Here is an 18,161-nt window from a genome sequence, read left to right as displayed (position 1 = left end):
AATGGCACGTTGTGTTAGCTAATCCAAGTTTATCATTTTAAAAAGGCTAATTGATAATTAGAAAACCCTTTTGCAATTATGTTAGCACAGCTGAAAACTGTTGTTCTGATTAAAGAAGCAATAAAACTGGCCTTCTTTAGACTAGTTCAGTATCTGGAGCATCAGCATTTTATGGGTTCGATTACAGGCTCAAAATGGCCAGCAACAAAGAACTTTCTTCTGAAACTCGTCAGTCTATTCTTGTTCTGCGAAATGAAGGCTATTCCATGAGAGAAATTGCCAAGAAACTGAAGATCTCGTACAGCGCTGTGTACTACTCCCTTCACAGAACAGCACAAACTGTCTCTAACCAGAATAGAAAGAGGAGTGGGAGGCCCCGGTGCACAACTGAGCAAGAGGACAAGTACATGGGAGTGTCTAGTTTGTGCTACCAAATACTAATTGAGTGTATGTAAACTTCTGACCCACTGAGAATGTGATGAAAGAAATAACAGCTGAAATAAATAATTCTCTACTATTTTTCTGACATTTCACATTCTTAAAATAAAGTGGTGATCCTAACTGACCTAAGACAGGGAATTTTTACTAGGATTAAATGTCAGGAATTGTGAAAAACTACAGTTTAAATGTATTTAGCTAAGGTGTATGTAAACTTCCGACTTCAACTGTACATACATACAATACCAGTCAAAAGTTTGGACTCACCTACGCATTCAAAAAAATTTTTGTTGTTGACTATTTTCTACATTGTAGAATAATAGTGAAGACATCAAAAATATGAAGTAACACATATGGAATCATGTAGTAACCAACAAAAAGTGTTAAACAAATCTAAATATATTTTTGATTCTTCAAAGTAGCCAGCCTTTGCCTTGGATGACAGCTTTGCACACTCTTGGCATTCTCTCAACCAGCTTCATGAGCAATGCTTTCACTCTGTGGTCCAACACATCCCAAACCATCTCAATTGGGTTGAGGTCGGGTGATTGTGGAGGCCAGGTCGTCTGATGCAGCACTCCATCATTCTCCTTCTTGGTCAAATAGCCCTTACACAGCCTGGAGGTGTGTTATATACTGAATATACTACACTGAACAAAACTATGAACGCAACATGTAAAGTGTTGGTCCCATGTTTCATGAGCTGAAATAAAAGATCCCAGAAATGTTCCTTATGCACAAAAAGCTTATTTCTCTCAAATGTTGTGCACATATGTGTTTACATCCCTGTTAGTGAGCATTATCCTTTGCCAAGATAATCCAGCCACCTCACAAGTGTGGCATATGAATCTGATAAAACAGCATGATCATTACACAGGTGGACCTTGTGCTGGGGAAAATAAAAGACCACTAAAATGTGCAGTTTTGTCACACAACAATACCACAGATGTCTCAAGCTGAGAGAGCGTGCAATTGGTAGGAATGTCCACCAAAGCTGGTAGAGAATTGAATATTACTTTCTCTACCATAAGCCAACGTTGTTTTAGAAAATTTGGCAGTACGTCCAACCGGCCTCACAACCGCAGACCATGTGTAACCACGCCAGCCCAGGACCTCCACATTCGGCTTCTTCACCTGCGGGATTGTTTGTGTCCAGGCACCCAGACAGCTGATGAAACTGAGGAGTATTTATGTCCCTTTTGTGGGAAAAAAACTAATTCTGACAGGCCTGGCGCCCAAGTGGGTGGGCCTATGCCCTTCCAGGCCCCCCCATGGCTGCGCTCCTGCCCATTACCCATTAATGTGAAATCCATAGATTAGGGCCTAATGAATTTATTTAAATTGACTGATTTCGTTATATGAACTGTAACTCACAAAAATCGTTGCAATTGTTGCATGTTGCGTTTTATTTTTTAACAAAAATATAAATGCAACAATTTCAAAGAATTTACTGAGTTACAGTTCATATAAAGAAATCAGTCAACTGAAATAAATCCATTAGGCCCTAATCTATGGATTTCACATGACTGGGAATACAGATATGCATCTGTTGGTAGCTTAGAAAAAAGTAGGGGTGTGGTTCAGAAAACCAGTCAGTATCTGGTGTGACCACTATTTGCCTCATGCAGCGCGACATCTCCTTCGCATAGAGTTGATCAGGCTGTTGTGGCCTGTGGAATGTTGTCCCGCTCCTCTTCAATGGCTGTGCGAAGTCGCTGAATATTGGCGGGAACTGGAACACGCTGTCGTACGTGTCGATCCAGAGCATCCCAAACATGCTCAATGGGTGACATGTCTGGTGACTATGCAGGACATGGAATAACTGGGACATTTTTTAGCTTCCAGGACTTGTGTACAGATCCTTGCAACATGGGGCTGTGGATCATCATGCTGAAACACGAGGTCACAATCGTGGACCTGCTTTGCAGTGCAAACACACCAAAACAAAACTACTGATACAAACGAAACCTAGATATTTGCATACAGCCACAGGACAAAACCCCTTTTTCCGTGAACAAAAAACCCCCCTGAAAATTATGAGTCACGCGTACATCTGTGCTGTGAAATTGGTCCGCGAACGTACTCTGTGTCACCCCCTCACCTTCTGCCATATTTGAACGGACACAAACTAGCACCAATTAAACACAGCTATTAAGAAGAACGCCCATTAGTGGTGGTATGGCTTTGCGTGACATAGTATTTCAAATGATATCGTCAAAGCTGCTGAAAAAGGGTACCAAATATCAGCTATTCAAGCGGCTGCCCGAAACCAGATATGAAGAACGCAGATTTACAAAAAGTAATGGCCGTCTAAATCTCCATTGTTTTTCAACCTGTCACTTCCCCAATACCACCCTCACACTACTCCTCATGCACATTTACATTTGTCTTTCTAGTCATCAGGGCCTCTCAAAGGGATACTGAGGCCAGTCTAGTCCTGTAAGAATCAGCATTGCTATACCACGGGTACAGCTCAATTGTGTGCATTACACCTCCTCAGATCAAACCATTTGACGATATAGTAGGCAGGAATTTTACATCCATAGCAGTTGAAAGATGTCTATGTGCCCATGGCTTTTAATATGGTAAACTAACTGTCCATCTGGCATTTGAAGAGAGCATGGGTGATGGTACACCTCCACTAACACTCCCACACATACACCCTCAGACAAGCTAGGCCCAACTCACAGACATGTACAAACCATGCCAAGAAGCATGAGAAATGCACACCAGAGGAATAAGGACACCTAACTACAAGCGAAAATGCAAAAGGATTACAAATTAATTAATCAGCAGCAATCATATATATATATATATATATATATATATATATATATATATATATATATATATATATTATATATATATATATATATATATATATATATATATATATATATATATATATATAACATCCCAGACAAATACACCAGTGCATATGAATTGGGTGTGTGTGTCACTAGACATGGGAAATTCTTTGTCAAATCCTGAGGGACAGGCAGTATTTGATATCATATGAGGGATGATGACTCCACAGCCCACCCACCCCCAGAGCACGATAAGCTCGGGTTTTGTTGACACCCCTGGAATGCAGCGGCCATAATAGTACATACTAAAGAGGGGGAGTAATTCCTCTCCCTCTGCAGAGGTCACCCCTCTCTCCCACATCTTTTCTCTGTCACACACACGATATGATTATCCCTGATACCCTTCCAACCACAATGAATATTCATTGAGTTCTGACCAATAACCTGGGTAAAAGGAAGAAAAATGTCTGAATAAAGCCCGTCTTTGCAAGCAAGGCTGACGATCCGTCTCCATGAACATGGATCCCACATGGATGATTCAGAACAATCTCGCAGAGTGCCAGCCAATGTACTCACCTATGATTACACATCTAAAGCCCTGAGAGCACAAGCCAGAGAGAGCCCCCGGTGTTACGGAAACACCAAATCTCCTCTGTAAAAGGAGGCAGCATTGCTTCGCTCATCTACCCTATTCTGCCACAGCCAAAACAAAACCCTATTCTAACCAAGCAGTAGTCACGAGCGGCAGCCCCTCCAGCAACAGCCACCCAGAATATGAGCGAGGAGGAGAACACTGCAGAGTAGACACAGAAAGACATGGCTAGCAGATACCAGGGAAGCAGCAGAAATACAAAACCGGACGGCTTGCCTTTTGTAATCGGACATCTCTCCTACACCCCGCGGCCACGGTCACAAATTCCTCGTGGTCTCCATCGGCAGACGGTCGCGGTGTGCGAAACGACGCAACATCCCAATCACCAGCCTGACCATGGTGGAAGCAGCAGCGGCCGTGCCTAATTTCCAGGCTGTTTTGCTCAAAAGTGCTTCCCCACGTACCGTATGATTCAGTCTCCTTGACAAGCAGATGGCGCTTGTGTGTGTGTGTGTGCGAGAGACAGAGGGAACGAGAGAGTGGAGTGTGTGTGCGTGTGTGTGTTGAGCATGAGTCATCGCCCGGCAGCCATTCCGCATTTGCCGGCAGTGGCACACAGCGCACTCCATCCTCGTCCGTCAAGGAGGGGTGAGGGGAGAAACATGGCCTAAGAGGTCCACCACTACCTAAACACACAGGAGGGGTGGGCTTACTCTCACACACAGGATCCTCACTGAGCATGAAAGGAATTCGAAGCAGCCCGCCAATCAGTGAAGGTTTGTGCACATTGTATAAAGCAGAGAGCAAAAGAACATGTACATTCCATGGCTCTCACTAGCAAGCAGGTCAGAAGAATTTGTGGGCTGAATATTACTCAGCTCTGACTGGACTTCTTATCAGGAGTGTTTGCCCGGTGTCATTACTTTGTCAGGCTCATAAAAGGAGGTTAAAAGGTTTACAATGTACAAACCCAACCCACAGGTAGGTGTGAAAGACCTGGGGTGATGTCATCCACGGCTCAGAATAAAGGAACATAGGTGATCGATAGTCCTTTTTCTTTCCTCTCCCTCTTCCTCTCTGGCAGCTCCCATCCAGGTCAGCTCATCAGTTTCCCCTCCAAGCTCTTGTTTCTCTATCACAGGCCATCATAAAAACAGCCCAAGCATATCTAGTGATGAGGATTCTGTACAAGGTGCTGGCCGGTAACAAAGTTAACGTCATGGGATACTTTCCTTGAGTTTGAGGTGTGGAGAAGAGGCTGTTCTGTTACTTGATGAACCAGACAAAGCAAAGCAGCGCAGCAATGTGTCCATCAAGGGTCAGAGGTTCATAGACAACTGTACATGAAATAGAATAATTTATCCCATTCAAAAATCGACCTAACAAACAAGTAGGGTTAAGTCCTACATATTCATATTCTAGCCCAAAATAGGCCAGTCCCACCAGAACTGAAACCAATGGAGTTATTGTATGCTCATTGTGGGATATTCTCTTTACTCTCCATCCCATAGGCGAAATTGCCATATGGGGTTGGGGGAGACATGCCCCCCCCCCAATATTCAGAACAGGTTGATTCATCCCTATGCTATGGCAAAATGTGTAAAGTTGCAGAAAATTTGCATTTAACTGCACATTTATCTCTGCCCCATGGCAAAATGTGTTGAAATGCATGAAGTTAGGCCCCCCCCAATTTTTTTTATTTTCCCTAAAAAAATATTAATTTTGGCTGAGTGTAGGTGCCCCAAATGCGTTAGTCTGGCACTATTCATACCCACAGTGTCTCCTCCGCTTAGCCGGGCTGTCTATTCACGCCCCTCCCCCATTCATTTCAGTCAGGGGGCGGTACAAGGAGGGGGGCCCTAGCCCCACCTGAAATACATCTCATTCCAAAATCCTGGGCATGAATATGGAGTTGGTCCCCCTTTGCTGCTATAACAACCTCCACTCTCTGGAAAAGCTTTCCACTAGATGTTGGAACATTGCTGCTGGGACTTCCATTCAGCCACAAGAGCATTAGTGAGGTTGGGCACTGATGTTGGGCGATTAGGCCTGGCTTGCAATCGGTGTTCCAATTCATCCTAAAGGTGTTCGATGGAGTTGAGGTCAGGGCTCTGTGCAGACCAGTTAAGTTCTTCCATACCAACCTCGACAAACCATTTCTGTATGGACCTCGCTTTGTGCATGGAGGTATTGTCATGCTGAAACAGGAAAGGGCCTTCCCCAAACTGTTGCCACAAAGTTGGAAGCACAGAATCGTCTAAGATGGCATTATATGCTGTAGTGTTAAGATTTCCCTTCCTGGAACTAAGAGGCCTAGCCCGAACCATGAAAAACAGCCCCATAACATCACTCCTTCTCCACCAAACCTTACAGTTGGCACTATGCATTGGAGCAGGTGGCATTCTCCTGGAATCCACCAAACCCAAATTCATCTATACACCTGTGAGTAACAGGTGTGACTGAAATAGCAGAATCCACTAAAGGGGTGACCACATACTTTTGGCCATGTAGTGTATGATTGGCCACCCTTGGGGCCCCTCCATTCTCATTAGGTCAGAGCGCTGTCAATCTGGCTCAGATTGACGAGGAAAAGAGTGTTTCTCTTTTTGTTTCATCAGACCAGAGGACAATTCTCCAAAAAGTACAATCTTTGTCCCCATGTGCAGTTGCAAACCGTAGTCTGGCATTTCTATGGCGGTTTTGGACCAGTGGCTTCTTTCTTGCTGAGCGGCCTTTCAGGTTGTGTCGTTATAGGACTCGTTTTACTGTGGATATAGATACTTTTGTACCTGTTTCCTCCAGCATCTTCACAAGGTCCTTTGCGGTTGTTCTGGGATTGATTTGCACATTTCGCACCAAAGTACGCTCATCTCTAGGAGACAGAACGTGTCTCCTTCCTGAGCGGTATGACGGCTGTGTGGTCCCATGGTGTTTATACTTGCGTACTATTGTTTGTACAGATGAATGTGGTACCTTCAGACGTTTGGAAATAGCTCCCAAGGATGAACCAGACTTGTGGAGGTCTACAAATTTGTTTCTGAGGTCTTGGATGATTTATTTTGATTTTCCCATGATGTCAAGCAAAGAGGTACTGAGTTTGAAGGTAGGCCTTGAAATACATCCACAGGTACACCTCCAATTGACTAAAATGATGTCAATTAGCCTATCAGAAGCTTCTAAAGCCATGACATCATTTTCTGGAATTTTCCAACCTGTTTAAAGGCACAGTCAACTTAGTGTATGTAAACTTCTGACCCACTGGAATTGTGATACTGTGAAATATAAGTGAAATAATCTGTCTGTAAACAATTATTGGAAAAATTACTTGTGTCATGCACAAAGTAGATGTCTTAACCGACTTGCCAAAACTATAGTTTGTTAACAAGAAATTCGTGGAGTGGTTGAGAAATTAGTTTTAATGACTCCAACCTAAGTGTATGTAAACATCTGACTGATATATATATAATAAAATGTGGATTGGGCATAAGGTAGGTGAACTCTAAAATAAAACTCAGTGTTCATCTTTTTTCTTCTTAATATAAACACATATGCATGTGTGACTCCACGTCTACTGTTCGCCCCCTCCAATATCTACACCACAGTTTCGCCCCTTTACTATACAACATTCCTCTCCCTAGACATCTCCAATTAGTATAGTATGCTCTAGTATTTACAGGACCTTTATATGGAAGGTATACTAAATTCAGAATGAAGATGTCATAGTATGGCTGGCAGCTGAAATTGGGATAGAAAATGAGAGGCATGTAATCTGTAGCTACAGACCACATGCCTAGTGGTTGCATTGCAGACAGAGTGCAGCAACACACTTTATTAATATACTCCAGACACACAACACCACTGCTACTATTGCTATAGGAAAGGAGATACTTCTTTACTAGATGATTCCATGTGTGTTATTTCAGTTTCGATGTCTTCACTATTATTCTATAATGTAGAAAATAGTAAAAATAAAGAAATACCCTTGAATAAGTAGGTGTCCAAACTTGTGCCTGGTACTGTAGTTCAACAGCACTTTTCATTTTGCATACCGAAAGATATTTGCATACAGAAATGTAATTGTTACCTAAACAGCTGTTCCATAACCACATTGCCAAACCTACTGCCAAAATAAACAAATAAAATAAAACAAACTGACACACAGGGATAAAAAAAATGCTCAAATTGTTCCGACCTCTGCACCCTTTCGCTGATAAGAAAAGGATGTGATAAGGCTTCCCTAATCTTACCTCATCTGCCCATAACCCCCAAAACACACACAACACGCACACAATCACATAAAATCCAATAATCTATTAGCTAAGAAACCTGTTGGTAGTGTTGATTGGTCCTCAATGGGGCATCAAGACTGAGTATGTTAGTGACAATTTTCTACTGGATAAGTTATTGTCTTGAAGTTGTAGACTATACTTCTAAAAGAAGCTTCTGAGTTTTTCCTGTGTGTGAATTTTTGGGACAGTCTTTTCAAACCTCAATTGGGGCAAATTGGGATGGGAATAACTAGGAATATAACTACTTCTTTGCTACAGTAAACTGAACTGCCTTTTACCTGCCCAAATCTAATATCTGCTAAACTAGTCATGTCAAACCATTCACATGGGGCCTTGCCATTGACGCTGCTAAAGCGAACTTTGCGCCCAAGGCCCACCGGCTGGATGTACAGGTTCAGCCATTCGAGCCCACTGTTGCCTCAGGTGGTCCACTGACACCGGGGAAAACAAACGCAAACTCCCCACATGCTTATGACATCACCCCCATACAAAATGGTCAGATCTCAGTTCCCCTATCAGCGGAGAGATGGAGCAGATGGTGTTTTCACTTGGTCACTGCCAAACATTGAGAATGAGTTCCCTCGCCATCACAAAGAGAGTGACTATGCTCTTTAACCAAGTCAACCAAACCGGGTGAAAAAGGAAAATGGCACTCTGTGACTTTGTGTGGTGCTTTCACATGAGCTCCCCCGTCGACAGATATCCAAAACGTGAGCAGGTTGATAGAGGCAGAATGTGGACATGTGCGATGCCACTATTGAACTGAAGTAAAGGTAATCCATCTTCCATTAGTCATGTCACATGGCCTGTAGCCCAAATGGCAAACACCATATCTGCCCTGTGACATCCCAATCACTAGGCAAAAAGCAGTGTACAGGTTGGCCACCTTTGAGTCCCTCAAAGTTTGGGACAGTTTAAGTCAGGATCAAGACCTTAGAATGAAAGAGACAGTCTATAAGTAAAGCACATGAATGAAGTGCAGTATTATTCATGTAATGACAAGCTTTGTATCATTGGTGATAGACAATAAGAATATGGCAATGAGGCATCTCTTTGTTGACGTTCAAACAACCTTTCGGTAAAGGGAAAAATGACAACAGCAACAATTTGGCTCCAATAGTTTCATCTCGGCTTCATTTTGCCGTTGTTGAGCAGAACACTGCCGGCCCAGCTCATGGAAGGGGAGGGTTGATATGAAATCGATCCGGGGCAGTAATGGGGCTGGGAAGCTGGGGACAGTTGTGTTGACCTTTCCTCAATGTCATTTTCTCCCCTCGGTGGCATTATTGACAGCTCAGAATTTGCTGGTTCTGGGGCGTCATTACTGTGATCAATACAACTAGCCAACCAAACCTCCGGAAATGGGGGAAGGAGGGGACGTGCACATGCAAAATTGCACTTAGACCAATAAAACTGGACCACATTTAGCCATTCGGATAGATATAATAAAACAGTCTTTAACAGTTGTGTACTGTATGTTGCTGGAATTTGCAGGAACACTGTTGTGTAACTACTTTGGCCTGTTGCTCGAGGGTACTAAAACCTGTGATATCATTCGAGAACTTGAGCATCCTACGTATCCTTTTGTGCACACATGAAACGTTGCCAAGGCGACTTTGTTCCAACATTCCCCCCACCATTCAATCATGTTCAATTGCTTAAGAAATGTCAACGCCAATGGTTATGGATTGAAGTAACCTGCTTCTTTTTAGCACTTTCAGTTTGGGTAAATATTTCCCAAGCTCAAACTATTAGATTTCCATCTGAGTCATGTGTTTACCTATAGGTGTGTGTGTGAGCGTACCATAAATCATTGTAAGAAAAGATAGCCTACTCCTTCAGGCCATGGGTTATTGCCAAATCTCTACACGCAGGACAAAGGACATAAAGCTATGAGCAACAGAACCTTTATTGCAAAAACCTCCAAGGTGTACTCTACACCCAAAAACATATGCCTTGTAGAACGTGTAGGCCAGTGGTGGTGAGTGCCATTTAATATTAGGGATGACCATTGTATCAGTTGTTGTATCATTTGTTGGGCTAATATGTTGGCTAGACATCAAAAGAGGTTACAGAAGACAGAATTGCAAAAAATGGCCCACTTTTTCGGAATTCACCCTGGCCTACAGCATGGATGACTGTCATTCATATTCCATTCGCCCAGCTCAGTGTAACATCAATAGGTTTTGGCTACTACATGATAATCGAATTTCCCCTATACCCATCATGAGGTTGCTACAACCTAGCCTACAAATGAAAGTTTATATCGTAGGCGCACCGGTCGAGAGACAAATTGGAGTAATCAAAGTGACACATTCAATACCGCCTTGCACATGCTTGCACACACAGTTCACTTTCATAGCAGCCACATACAGAATCATCACTTACAGTGGGGAAAAAAGTATTTGATCCCCTGCTGATTTTGTATGTTTGCCCACTGACAAAGAAAGGATCAGTGTATAATTTTAATGGTAGGTTTATTTGAACAGTGAGAGACAGAATAACAACAAAAATATCCAGAAATATCCATGTCAGAAATGTTATAAATTGATTTGCATTTTAATGAGGGAAATAAGTATTTGACCCCCTCTCAATCAGAAAGATTTCTGGCTCCCAGGTGTCTTTTAGACAGGGGATTCAGAGGACAACTGGTGAAAGTGTTGTGGTCAGATGAGACCAAAATGGAGCTCTTTGACATCAAATCAACTCGCTGTGTTTGGAGGAGGAGGAATGCTGCCTATGACCCCAAGAACACCATCTCCACTGTCAAACATGGAGGTGGAAACATTATGCTTTGGGGGTGTTTTTCTGCTAAGGGGACAGGACAACTTCACCGCATCAAAGGGACGATGGACGGGGCCATGTACCGTCAAATCTTGGGTGAGAACCTCCTTCCCTCAGCCAGGGCATTGAAAATGGGTCAGGATGGGTGTTCCAGCATGACAATGATCCAGAACACACGGCCAAGGCAACAAAGAAGTGGCTCAAGAAGAAGCACATTAACCTCTACGGGCTAGGTGGGACGCTTGCGTCCCACCTACTCAACAGCCAGTGTAATCCCGTGGCGCGTTATTCAAATACCTCAAAAATGCAAAAACTTCAATTTTTCAAACATATGACTATTTTACACCATTTTAAAGACAAGACTCTCGTTAATCTAACCACACTGTCCGATTTCAAAAAGGCTTTACAACGAAAGCAAAACATTAGATTATGTCAGCAGAGTACCCAGCCAGAAATAATCAGACAGCCATTTTTCAAGCTAGCATATAATGTCACATAAACCCAAACCACCTTTGATGATCTTCATCAGATGACAACCCTAGGACATTATGTTATACAATACATGCATGTTTTGTTCAATCAAGTTCATATTTATATCAAAAACCAGCTTTTTACATTAGCATGTGACTAGCATGTGACTAGCATTCCCACGAACACTGCCGGTGAATTTACTAAATTACTCACGATAAACGTTCACAAAAAGCATAACAATTATTTTAAGAATTATAGATACAGAACTCCTCTATGCACTCGATATGTCCGATTTTAAAATAGCTTTTCGGTGAAAGCACATTTTGCAATATTCTCAGTAGATAGCCCGGCATCACAGGGCTAGCTATTTAGACACCGAGCAAGTTTAGCACTCACCAAAGTCAGATTTACTATAAGAAAAATGTTATTACCTTTGCTGTCTTCGTCAGAATGCACTCCCAGGACTTCTACTTCAATAACAAATGTTGGTTTGGTCCCAAATAATCCATTGTTATATCCAAATAGCTGCGTTTTGTTCGTGCGTTCAAGACACTATCCGAAAGGGTAAATAAGGGTGACGAGCATGGCGCAATTCGTGACAAAAAATGTCTAAATATTCCATTACCGTACTTCGAAGCATATCAACCGCTGTTTAAAATCCATTTTTATGCCATTTTTCTCATAAAAAAAAGCGATAATATTCCGACCGGGAATCTGCGTTTAGGTAAACAGACGAAAGAAAATAAAGCATGGGGTCGACTCGGGCACACGCCTAAGCCCATAGTACTCTGATCGGCCACTTGCCAAACGTGATAGTGTGTTTCAGCCAGAGGCTGCCTCGATATCGTTCAGCTTTTTCCCGGGCTGTGAGAGCCTATGGGAGCCGTAGGAAGTGTCACGTTATAGCAAAAATCCTCAGACTTCAATAAAAAGAGCCAAGATAAACAACAACTTGTCAGACAGGCCACTTCCTGCATGGAATCTTCTCAGGTTTTGGCCTGCCATATGAGTTCTGTTATACTCACAGACACCATTCAAAACAGTTTTAGAAACTTTAGGGTGTTTTCTATCCAAAGCCAATAATTATATGCATATTCTAGTTACTGGGCAGGAGTAGTAACCAGATTAAATCGGGTACGTTTTTTATCCGGCCGTGTCAATACTGCCCCCTAGCCCTAACAGGTTAAGGTCCTGGAGTGGCCTAGCCAGTCTCCAGACCTTAATCCCATAGAAAATCTGTAGAGGGAGCTGAAGGTTCGAGTTGCCAAACGTCAGCCTCGAAACCTTAATGACTTGGAGAAGATCTGCAAAGAGGAGTGGGACAAAATCCCTTCTGAGATGTGTGCAAACCTGGTGGCCAACTACAAGAAACGTCTGACGTCTGTGATTGCCAACAAGGGTTTTGCCACCAAGTACTAAGTCATGTTTTGCAGAGGGGTCAAATACTTATTTCCCCCATTAAAATGCAAATTATTTTATAACATTTTTGACATGCGTTTTTCTGGATTTTTTTGTTGTTATTCTGTCTCTCACTGTTCAAATAAACCTACTATTAAAATTATAGACTGATCATTTCTTTGTAAGTGGGCAAACGTACAAAATCAGCAAGGGATCAAATACTTTTTTCCTCCACTGTAATTCCTTCTATGTACGCTACTCCTCACACTTTTTCCCTTCGCTTGTGGAATTCAGTGCACAACAGAACAGATGTCTGTGACCAGGCACAAAAAACCTCTCCAAGCCAAACCTTCATATCATAACTGCTAACCGCTACACAGCATACATCACTGTCACCATATTAACGTTATAGTCAACAAACTAGAACTAACATGTTAGTAAACCCAAAATGTAATCCATGTGTACAATCACGCAGTAGTGTATAGCAAGCAGTTGGTGTGCCACAGTGGCAATAAATGAATGAAACCAAAAGCTTATCTTGACTTGGAAGAGTTGAAGTGTTGGAAAGCCTAAGCCACCTCTCTTTTTGAGTCAGATTGTTGAGTAGGCTAAATTTGCTACATTAGCTAAGTAAATGAAAGGTAAACTAAGAAGAAGAACAATTACAACAAAATATAGCTATGGTTAGGGTTACTGTATAAGTCTATGGAAGAGTGTGAGAACCATGAGCCTCCTATGTTTTGTATTGAAGACAATGTACCCAGAGGTGGACAGAAAATAGCTGTCCTCCTGCTACCCCAAGGTGCTGCCCTAGAGGGTGCTGTTGAGGCTACTGCAAACAGTGCGTTTTAATCAGTTATTTGGTAGGGATGGGTATGAGTAATTGAGTACTGAACGGACATCAAAACCATCTTTAATCACGTTTTTCAAGTACTGTAAAAACACTTGGTCGAAACTCTCGTCTTTGAAGACAACATTAATTTGCTTCGACTCGTGTTCCATTTGTACACATGCATTTGCGGGGCAAACAAAAACGTAACCAAACGGGTCCCGTGTGGCTCAGTTGGTAGAGCATGGAGCTTGCAATGCTAGGGTTATCGGTTTCATTCCCACAGGGGACCAGTATGAAAAATGATGTAGGCCAACTAACTACTGTAAGTCGCTCTGGATAAGATCGTCTGCTAAATGACTAAAATGTCAAATGTATGTATCTAACCGTTCTTCTCCCCAAATTCCCTTTCCCACCTTGTCTCACTCAATTGCGTTCCGACCGCTCACTCTACAAATGCTGAGTGCCACACAAAACCGCCTGCTAGGCCTTCAGAAACAAAGGCCTAGAAAAATGCATCTAACTGATGGGATAGACAAGCCACATTCCTTGCCAAATAACAACAGTTTTATCACAAATTCAAAATGGACTGATTGACTGAAGTAAGTAAATGTGTGTTCCAACAACAAGGTGTAGTTTTGGAATAATTGCGCCCCGTCTAATTTCCGCTCAGGCTACTTTGCTGTTGTCACTAGTTACCACAGCCACAAAGTCAAAATTGGCTATATTGTAAAAATGTATGGAGAAAAAAAAAGGTTAATTTAAGGTTAGGCATAAGGTTAACGTTAGGGTTAAGGGTTAGGTTTAAATGTGATATTAAGAAGAGAAATTGTACAAATAGGCAGAGTTTATGACTGTGGCAACACTACTTTGCAAACTGCTAGTGCCATTTAGAATTGGTTAGCCTATGCTATAACCCCGCCTAAGCATAGACAGGTTCCACACTGAAAATATGCAAAACATTAGTCTGATAAATAGAAATTGCATATTTTCATCAGATTCATTAAGCCTAGGCCAACTAAATTGAATGCACTTATATCGAAAAGACAGATTTTGGTTTGTAACCCTAAAAATAAAAAAAAGGTCTTTCAACTCGCCAAATTGAGCCTGGTAAAAGATAAATAATAATCATGGAGAATAATTGTTCCAGACATGAGATGTACATCACTTCGCACTATTATGTGGTAACGGCTTGGGAAATAAAAGAGTCTTGGGTGCAAATATATATTTTTTTTAAACAACGCTATGTCATTGCACAGCCATAGGATTCTACCAACAAACGCCACTGCTGAGGCTACTACCTGTTCCACGATATAATATAACCAGGTGAAATGACCGTTTCAATAAATTCATTATAAAACTGCACTTTTTTTTTAAATTGATGACTGGGGCATTTTAGCTATTAGGATTTGTTATTTGTAATGGTTATGATAAATGATGCATCGTTGGCATATAGATAAATGCGCACATATATTTTTCCAGTGTGGACCTTATGTTTTTCTTAATTTGAGTACTTGAAAAACAATCATACAAGTACTCAAAGTCAAAAAACTGCAGTTGTCCATCCCTATTATTTGGTGAAATGTGAATATATTTAGTACCTATAATTATATCTAAAAATGATAACTTTTGAAGTGTTTCACTACTTTTATGAAATTCAATGAATAGGATGGTCCTCCGCCTTCCTTCTCTGAGGAGGCTACAATAGGACATCTATTTTAAAAAGCAAAAGTGTGTAGAACTATAAGTAAGATGGAATGGACTTTACATGAGAAAATGGCTTGTGTGAAAATGGGTTTACCAGTAGAAATAGAGGGAGTAAAAATTAAACAATCTGTGCATGACAAAGAATTTCCAGTGAATGCCTATGTACTAGTATTGCAGCAGAACCCATGAATAACCTATTAATAGACTAACGTAATGTACAAGGTCCTTATAATAAAATTTAAAAAAAACTGTAGGGCGGAAATGTTGACTATCATTCGGTAACTGCAGTAAAATGCGATGTATCATTATACTGAATCAACAGGATTAACTTTCCAACTAGACATTAATATTTGATCCTACTTAGAACATGATTAAATATTCACGTAAACTCTGCCAACGCCGCGCGCACCCCCTCGGCCTTTGCGGTTGGTATTTTTATGAATGAAGGACAGTATGCAAATTAGAGCGATTCCGAAAAGAAATGGCGGATATGGCATATCAGTCCTCCACAAAGAAAGACTTTCTAGCCAACAGCGTCACAATGCAAACGAAAGCTACTTTTCCGTGACCGTGCACCCAGATCATTTTACATAGTGGTCAACATACACACATACAACGTTGTTATACGCCTGCCGCTGTTATTTGCATGGCAAATGGTGACATTAAGCGCAGTTTTGAAACTTTTCACTGTAAAACCCTTTACAAAATGTTTCCGATCCAACCCCCCCTCTCGTCCCCCCCTTCTCCCTCGTTCAAGACTGAAGTCGTTCAGGAGGGAGAGGGGGGCCTAACCATCCAGCTCCTCTGTCCACTAACGTTACATTGTAACAAAGCATGTTCAACTTTGGGGGAAAACTTCAGGTCCACTCTCGTCATGCATCTCAGACATGCACAACATGGGTATAATTAGAGAACGTATCACACACGAAATAAGAATTAAGGCTACTTTTGCGAAGTAGCTAATGTTATAGGCTACTCACTCGTCTGGGTGTGTTTCCTCGGTCATTTTTCCGTTTCACCTACAATAATATCCCACCGAGGGCACATTGTGTGGTGTCTTCATTTTGTCTTGCCCTTCTCGTCCAACACCTCGATCACACACCGTAACAGTAGCAGCCTAGTTTTCCAGAGTGTTTTTTTCTATGTTTGTTTGCGTTATTTATTGCTTCTCTTCTTCGTCTCTCAGCGCTTCACTACAATTATTCGAGTGCATCCACGAGAGTGTAAATCCCTTTGGAACACCTCCACCGATTTAATCCCGTCGCGCCCCATGCTGAAATGCGGTAATTGAAATCGTGCGTTGATGTCGGTGAGGATGGCCCCGTACGAGCCCCATCTCTGGTTACTCCATGTTGGATTCTGTCTGTAGAAGCCAACGCCGCCGACACTGGGGTTGGAGGGGAGGGGGGGGGGGGGGGGGGGGGGGGGCTTGCGGAAGTGATGACGTCAGACCTGAAGGACTGCAAACCTTATAGGATTTTTAGGGATGTCCAAAAGCCAGCAGTGGACTAATTGGCTATACCAAACTATGATGTATGTTTCCCTATTTATACTGTTCCACACAATAAGGTCTCTCTCAGGACATTGCATTTACATCACTGTTTGGACTGTACTTTATCATATTGCCTCCTAGTTACATTTTCAAACAGTGCTGGTTGGTATGTTATGAAGATGTGGATACAGGGTTAATGATACCTAATGTAGCCTATGTATGAACTAGTGAGTAACCTGAATACCTATATCATGATTATCATGCATTCATAACAGCTGAAATTACTGGAATACAACATCTTTTTGATTGCACCATCATCAATTATTTTCCAAACACATCTGTCATTCACTGACACAGTAGGTGATGAGAAAAAAGAAAGAAACCATATATTTGAGGGGTCTTGAGTGTAGAGCAGCTGTAGATAGTTTTCAGTTAAGGTCATTGTATCACATTACCGCTGTTTCAGCCTTAGTGCCAATGAAAATACATTTTTTTTTATATTGTCAATAAACTATTGTTCAATTTCTCACAAATGGAAGGCTCAACGAATCATGGTCCAAACTACAATAGTTGTCTTCTACCACCACCTAGTGGTCAACATATGCGTTACATTCATTTGCCGTTCACAACTGTCCAGATGACATTTTAGCAGTGGTGAAAAAAGCACAAATATTGTCAAACTGAATAAAAGTAAATATACCTTAATAAAAAATTACTCAAGAAAAAGTGAAAGTCATCCAGTAATATACTATCCAGTTTTAAATGTAGCCTACTTAAGTACAGTGGTGGAAAAAGTACTCAATAGTTATTTTTTTTATTTCACCGTTATTTAACCAGGTAGGTTAGTTGAGAACAAGTTCTCATTTACAACTTCGACCTGGCCAAGAGAAAGAAAAGCAGTGCGACACAAACAACAACACAGAGTTACACATGGAATAAACAAACATACAGTCAATAATACAATAGAAAAAGTCTATATACATTGTGTGCAAATGGATATCATAAGGTGAATGCACCAATTTGTAAGTCGCTCTGGATAAGAGCGTCTGCTAAATGACGTAAATGTAGGTAGGATAAGGGAGGTAAGGCAATAAATAGGCCATAGTGCTGAAATAATAAAAAAAATAGCAATTAAACACTGGATTGATAGATGTGCAGAAGATGAGTGTGCAAGTAGAGATACTGGGGTGCAAAGGAGCAAAATAAATAACAGTATGGGGATAAGGTAGTTGGATGGGCTATTTACAGATGAGCTATGTACAGGTGCAGTGATCTGTAAGCTGCTCTGACAGCTGGTGCTTAAAGCTAGTGAGGGAGATATGAGTCTCCAGCTTCAGTGATTTTTGCAATTCGT

General features: G+C 41.6%; 1 protein-coding gene across 4 annotated transcripts in view; it reads right to left on the bottom strand.

The window, feature by feature from the left end:
* The window catches only part of LOC106585934 (sprouty-related, EVH1 domain-containing protein 2), a 31,356-nt gene extending 14,654 nt beyond the window's left edge, over positions 1–16,702 (bottom strand). For all 4 annotated transcript variants that reach the window (XM_014172684.3, XM_014172699.3, XM_014172704.3 and 1 more), the window contains exon 1: positions 16,296–16,702. In XM_014172684.3, coding sequence (XP_014028159.1) covers positions 16,296–16,321 — 26 coding nt within the window. In that variant the 5' untranslated portion in view covers positions 16,322–16,702. The remainder of the gene's footprint in view (positions 1–16,295) is intronic.
* Positions 16,703–18,161: the final 1,459 nt, after the last annotated feature.

This window comes from Salmo salar, chromosome 02 (genome assembly GCF_965601325.2).
Source record: "Salmo salar chromosome 02, fSalSal1, whole genome shotgun sequence".
NCBI classification, from domain to species: domain Eukaryota; kingdom Metazoa; phylum Chordata; class Actinopteri; order Salmoniformes; family Salmonidae; genus Salmo; species Salmo salar.
Note: the sequence above shows the minus strand (reverse complement) of the source record. Positions and strands in the feature narration are given on the sequence as shown.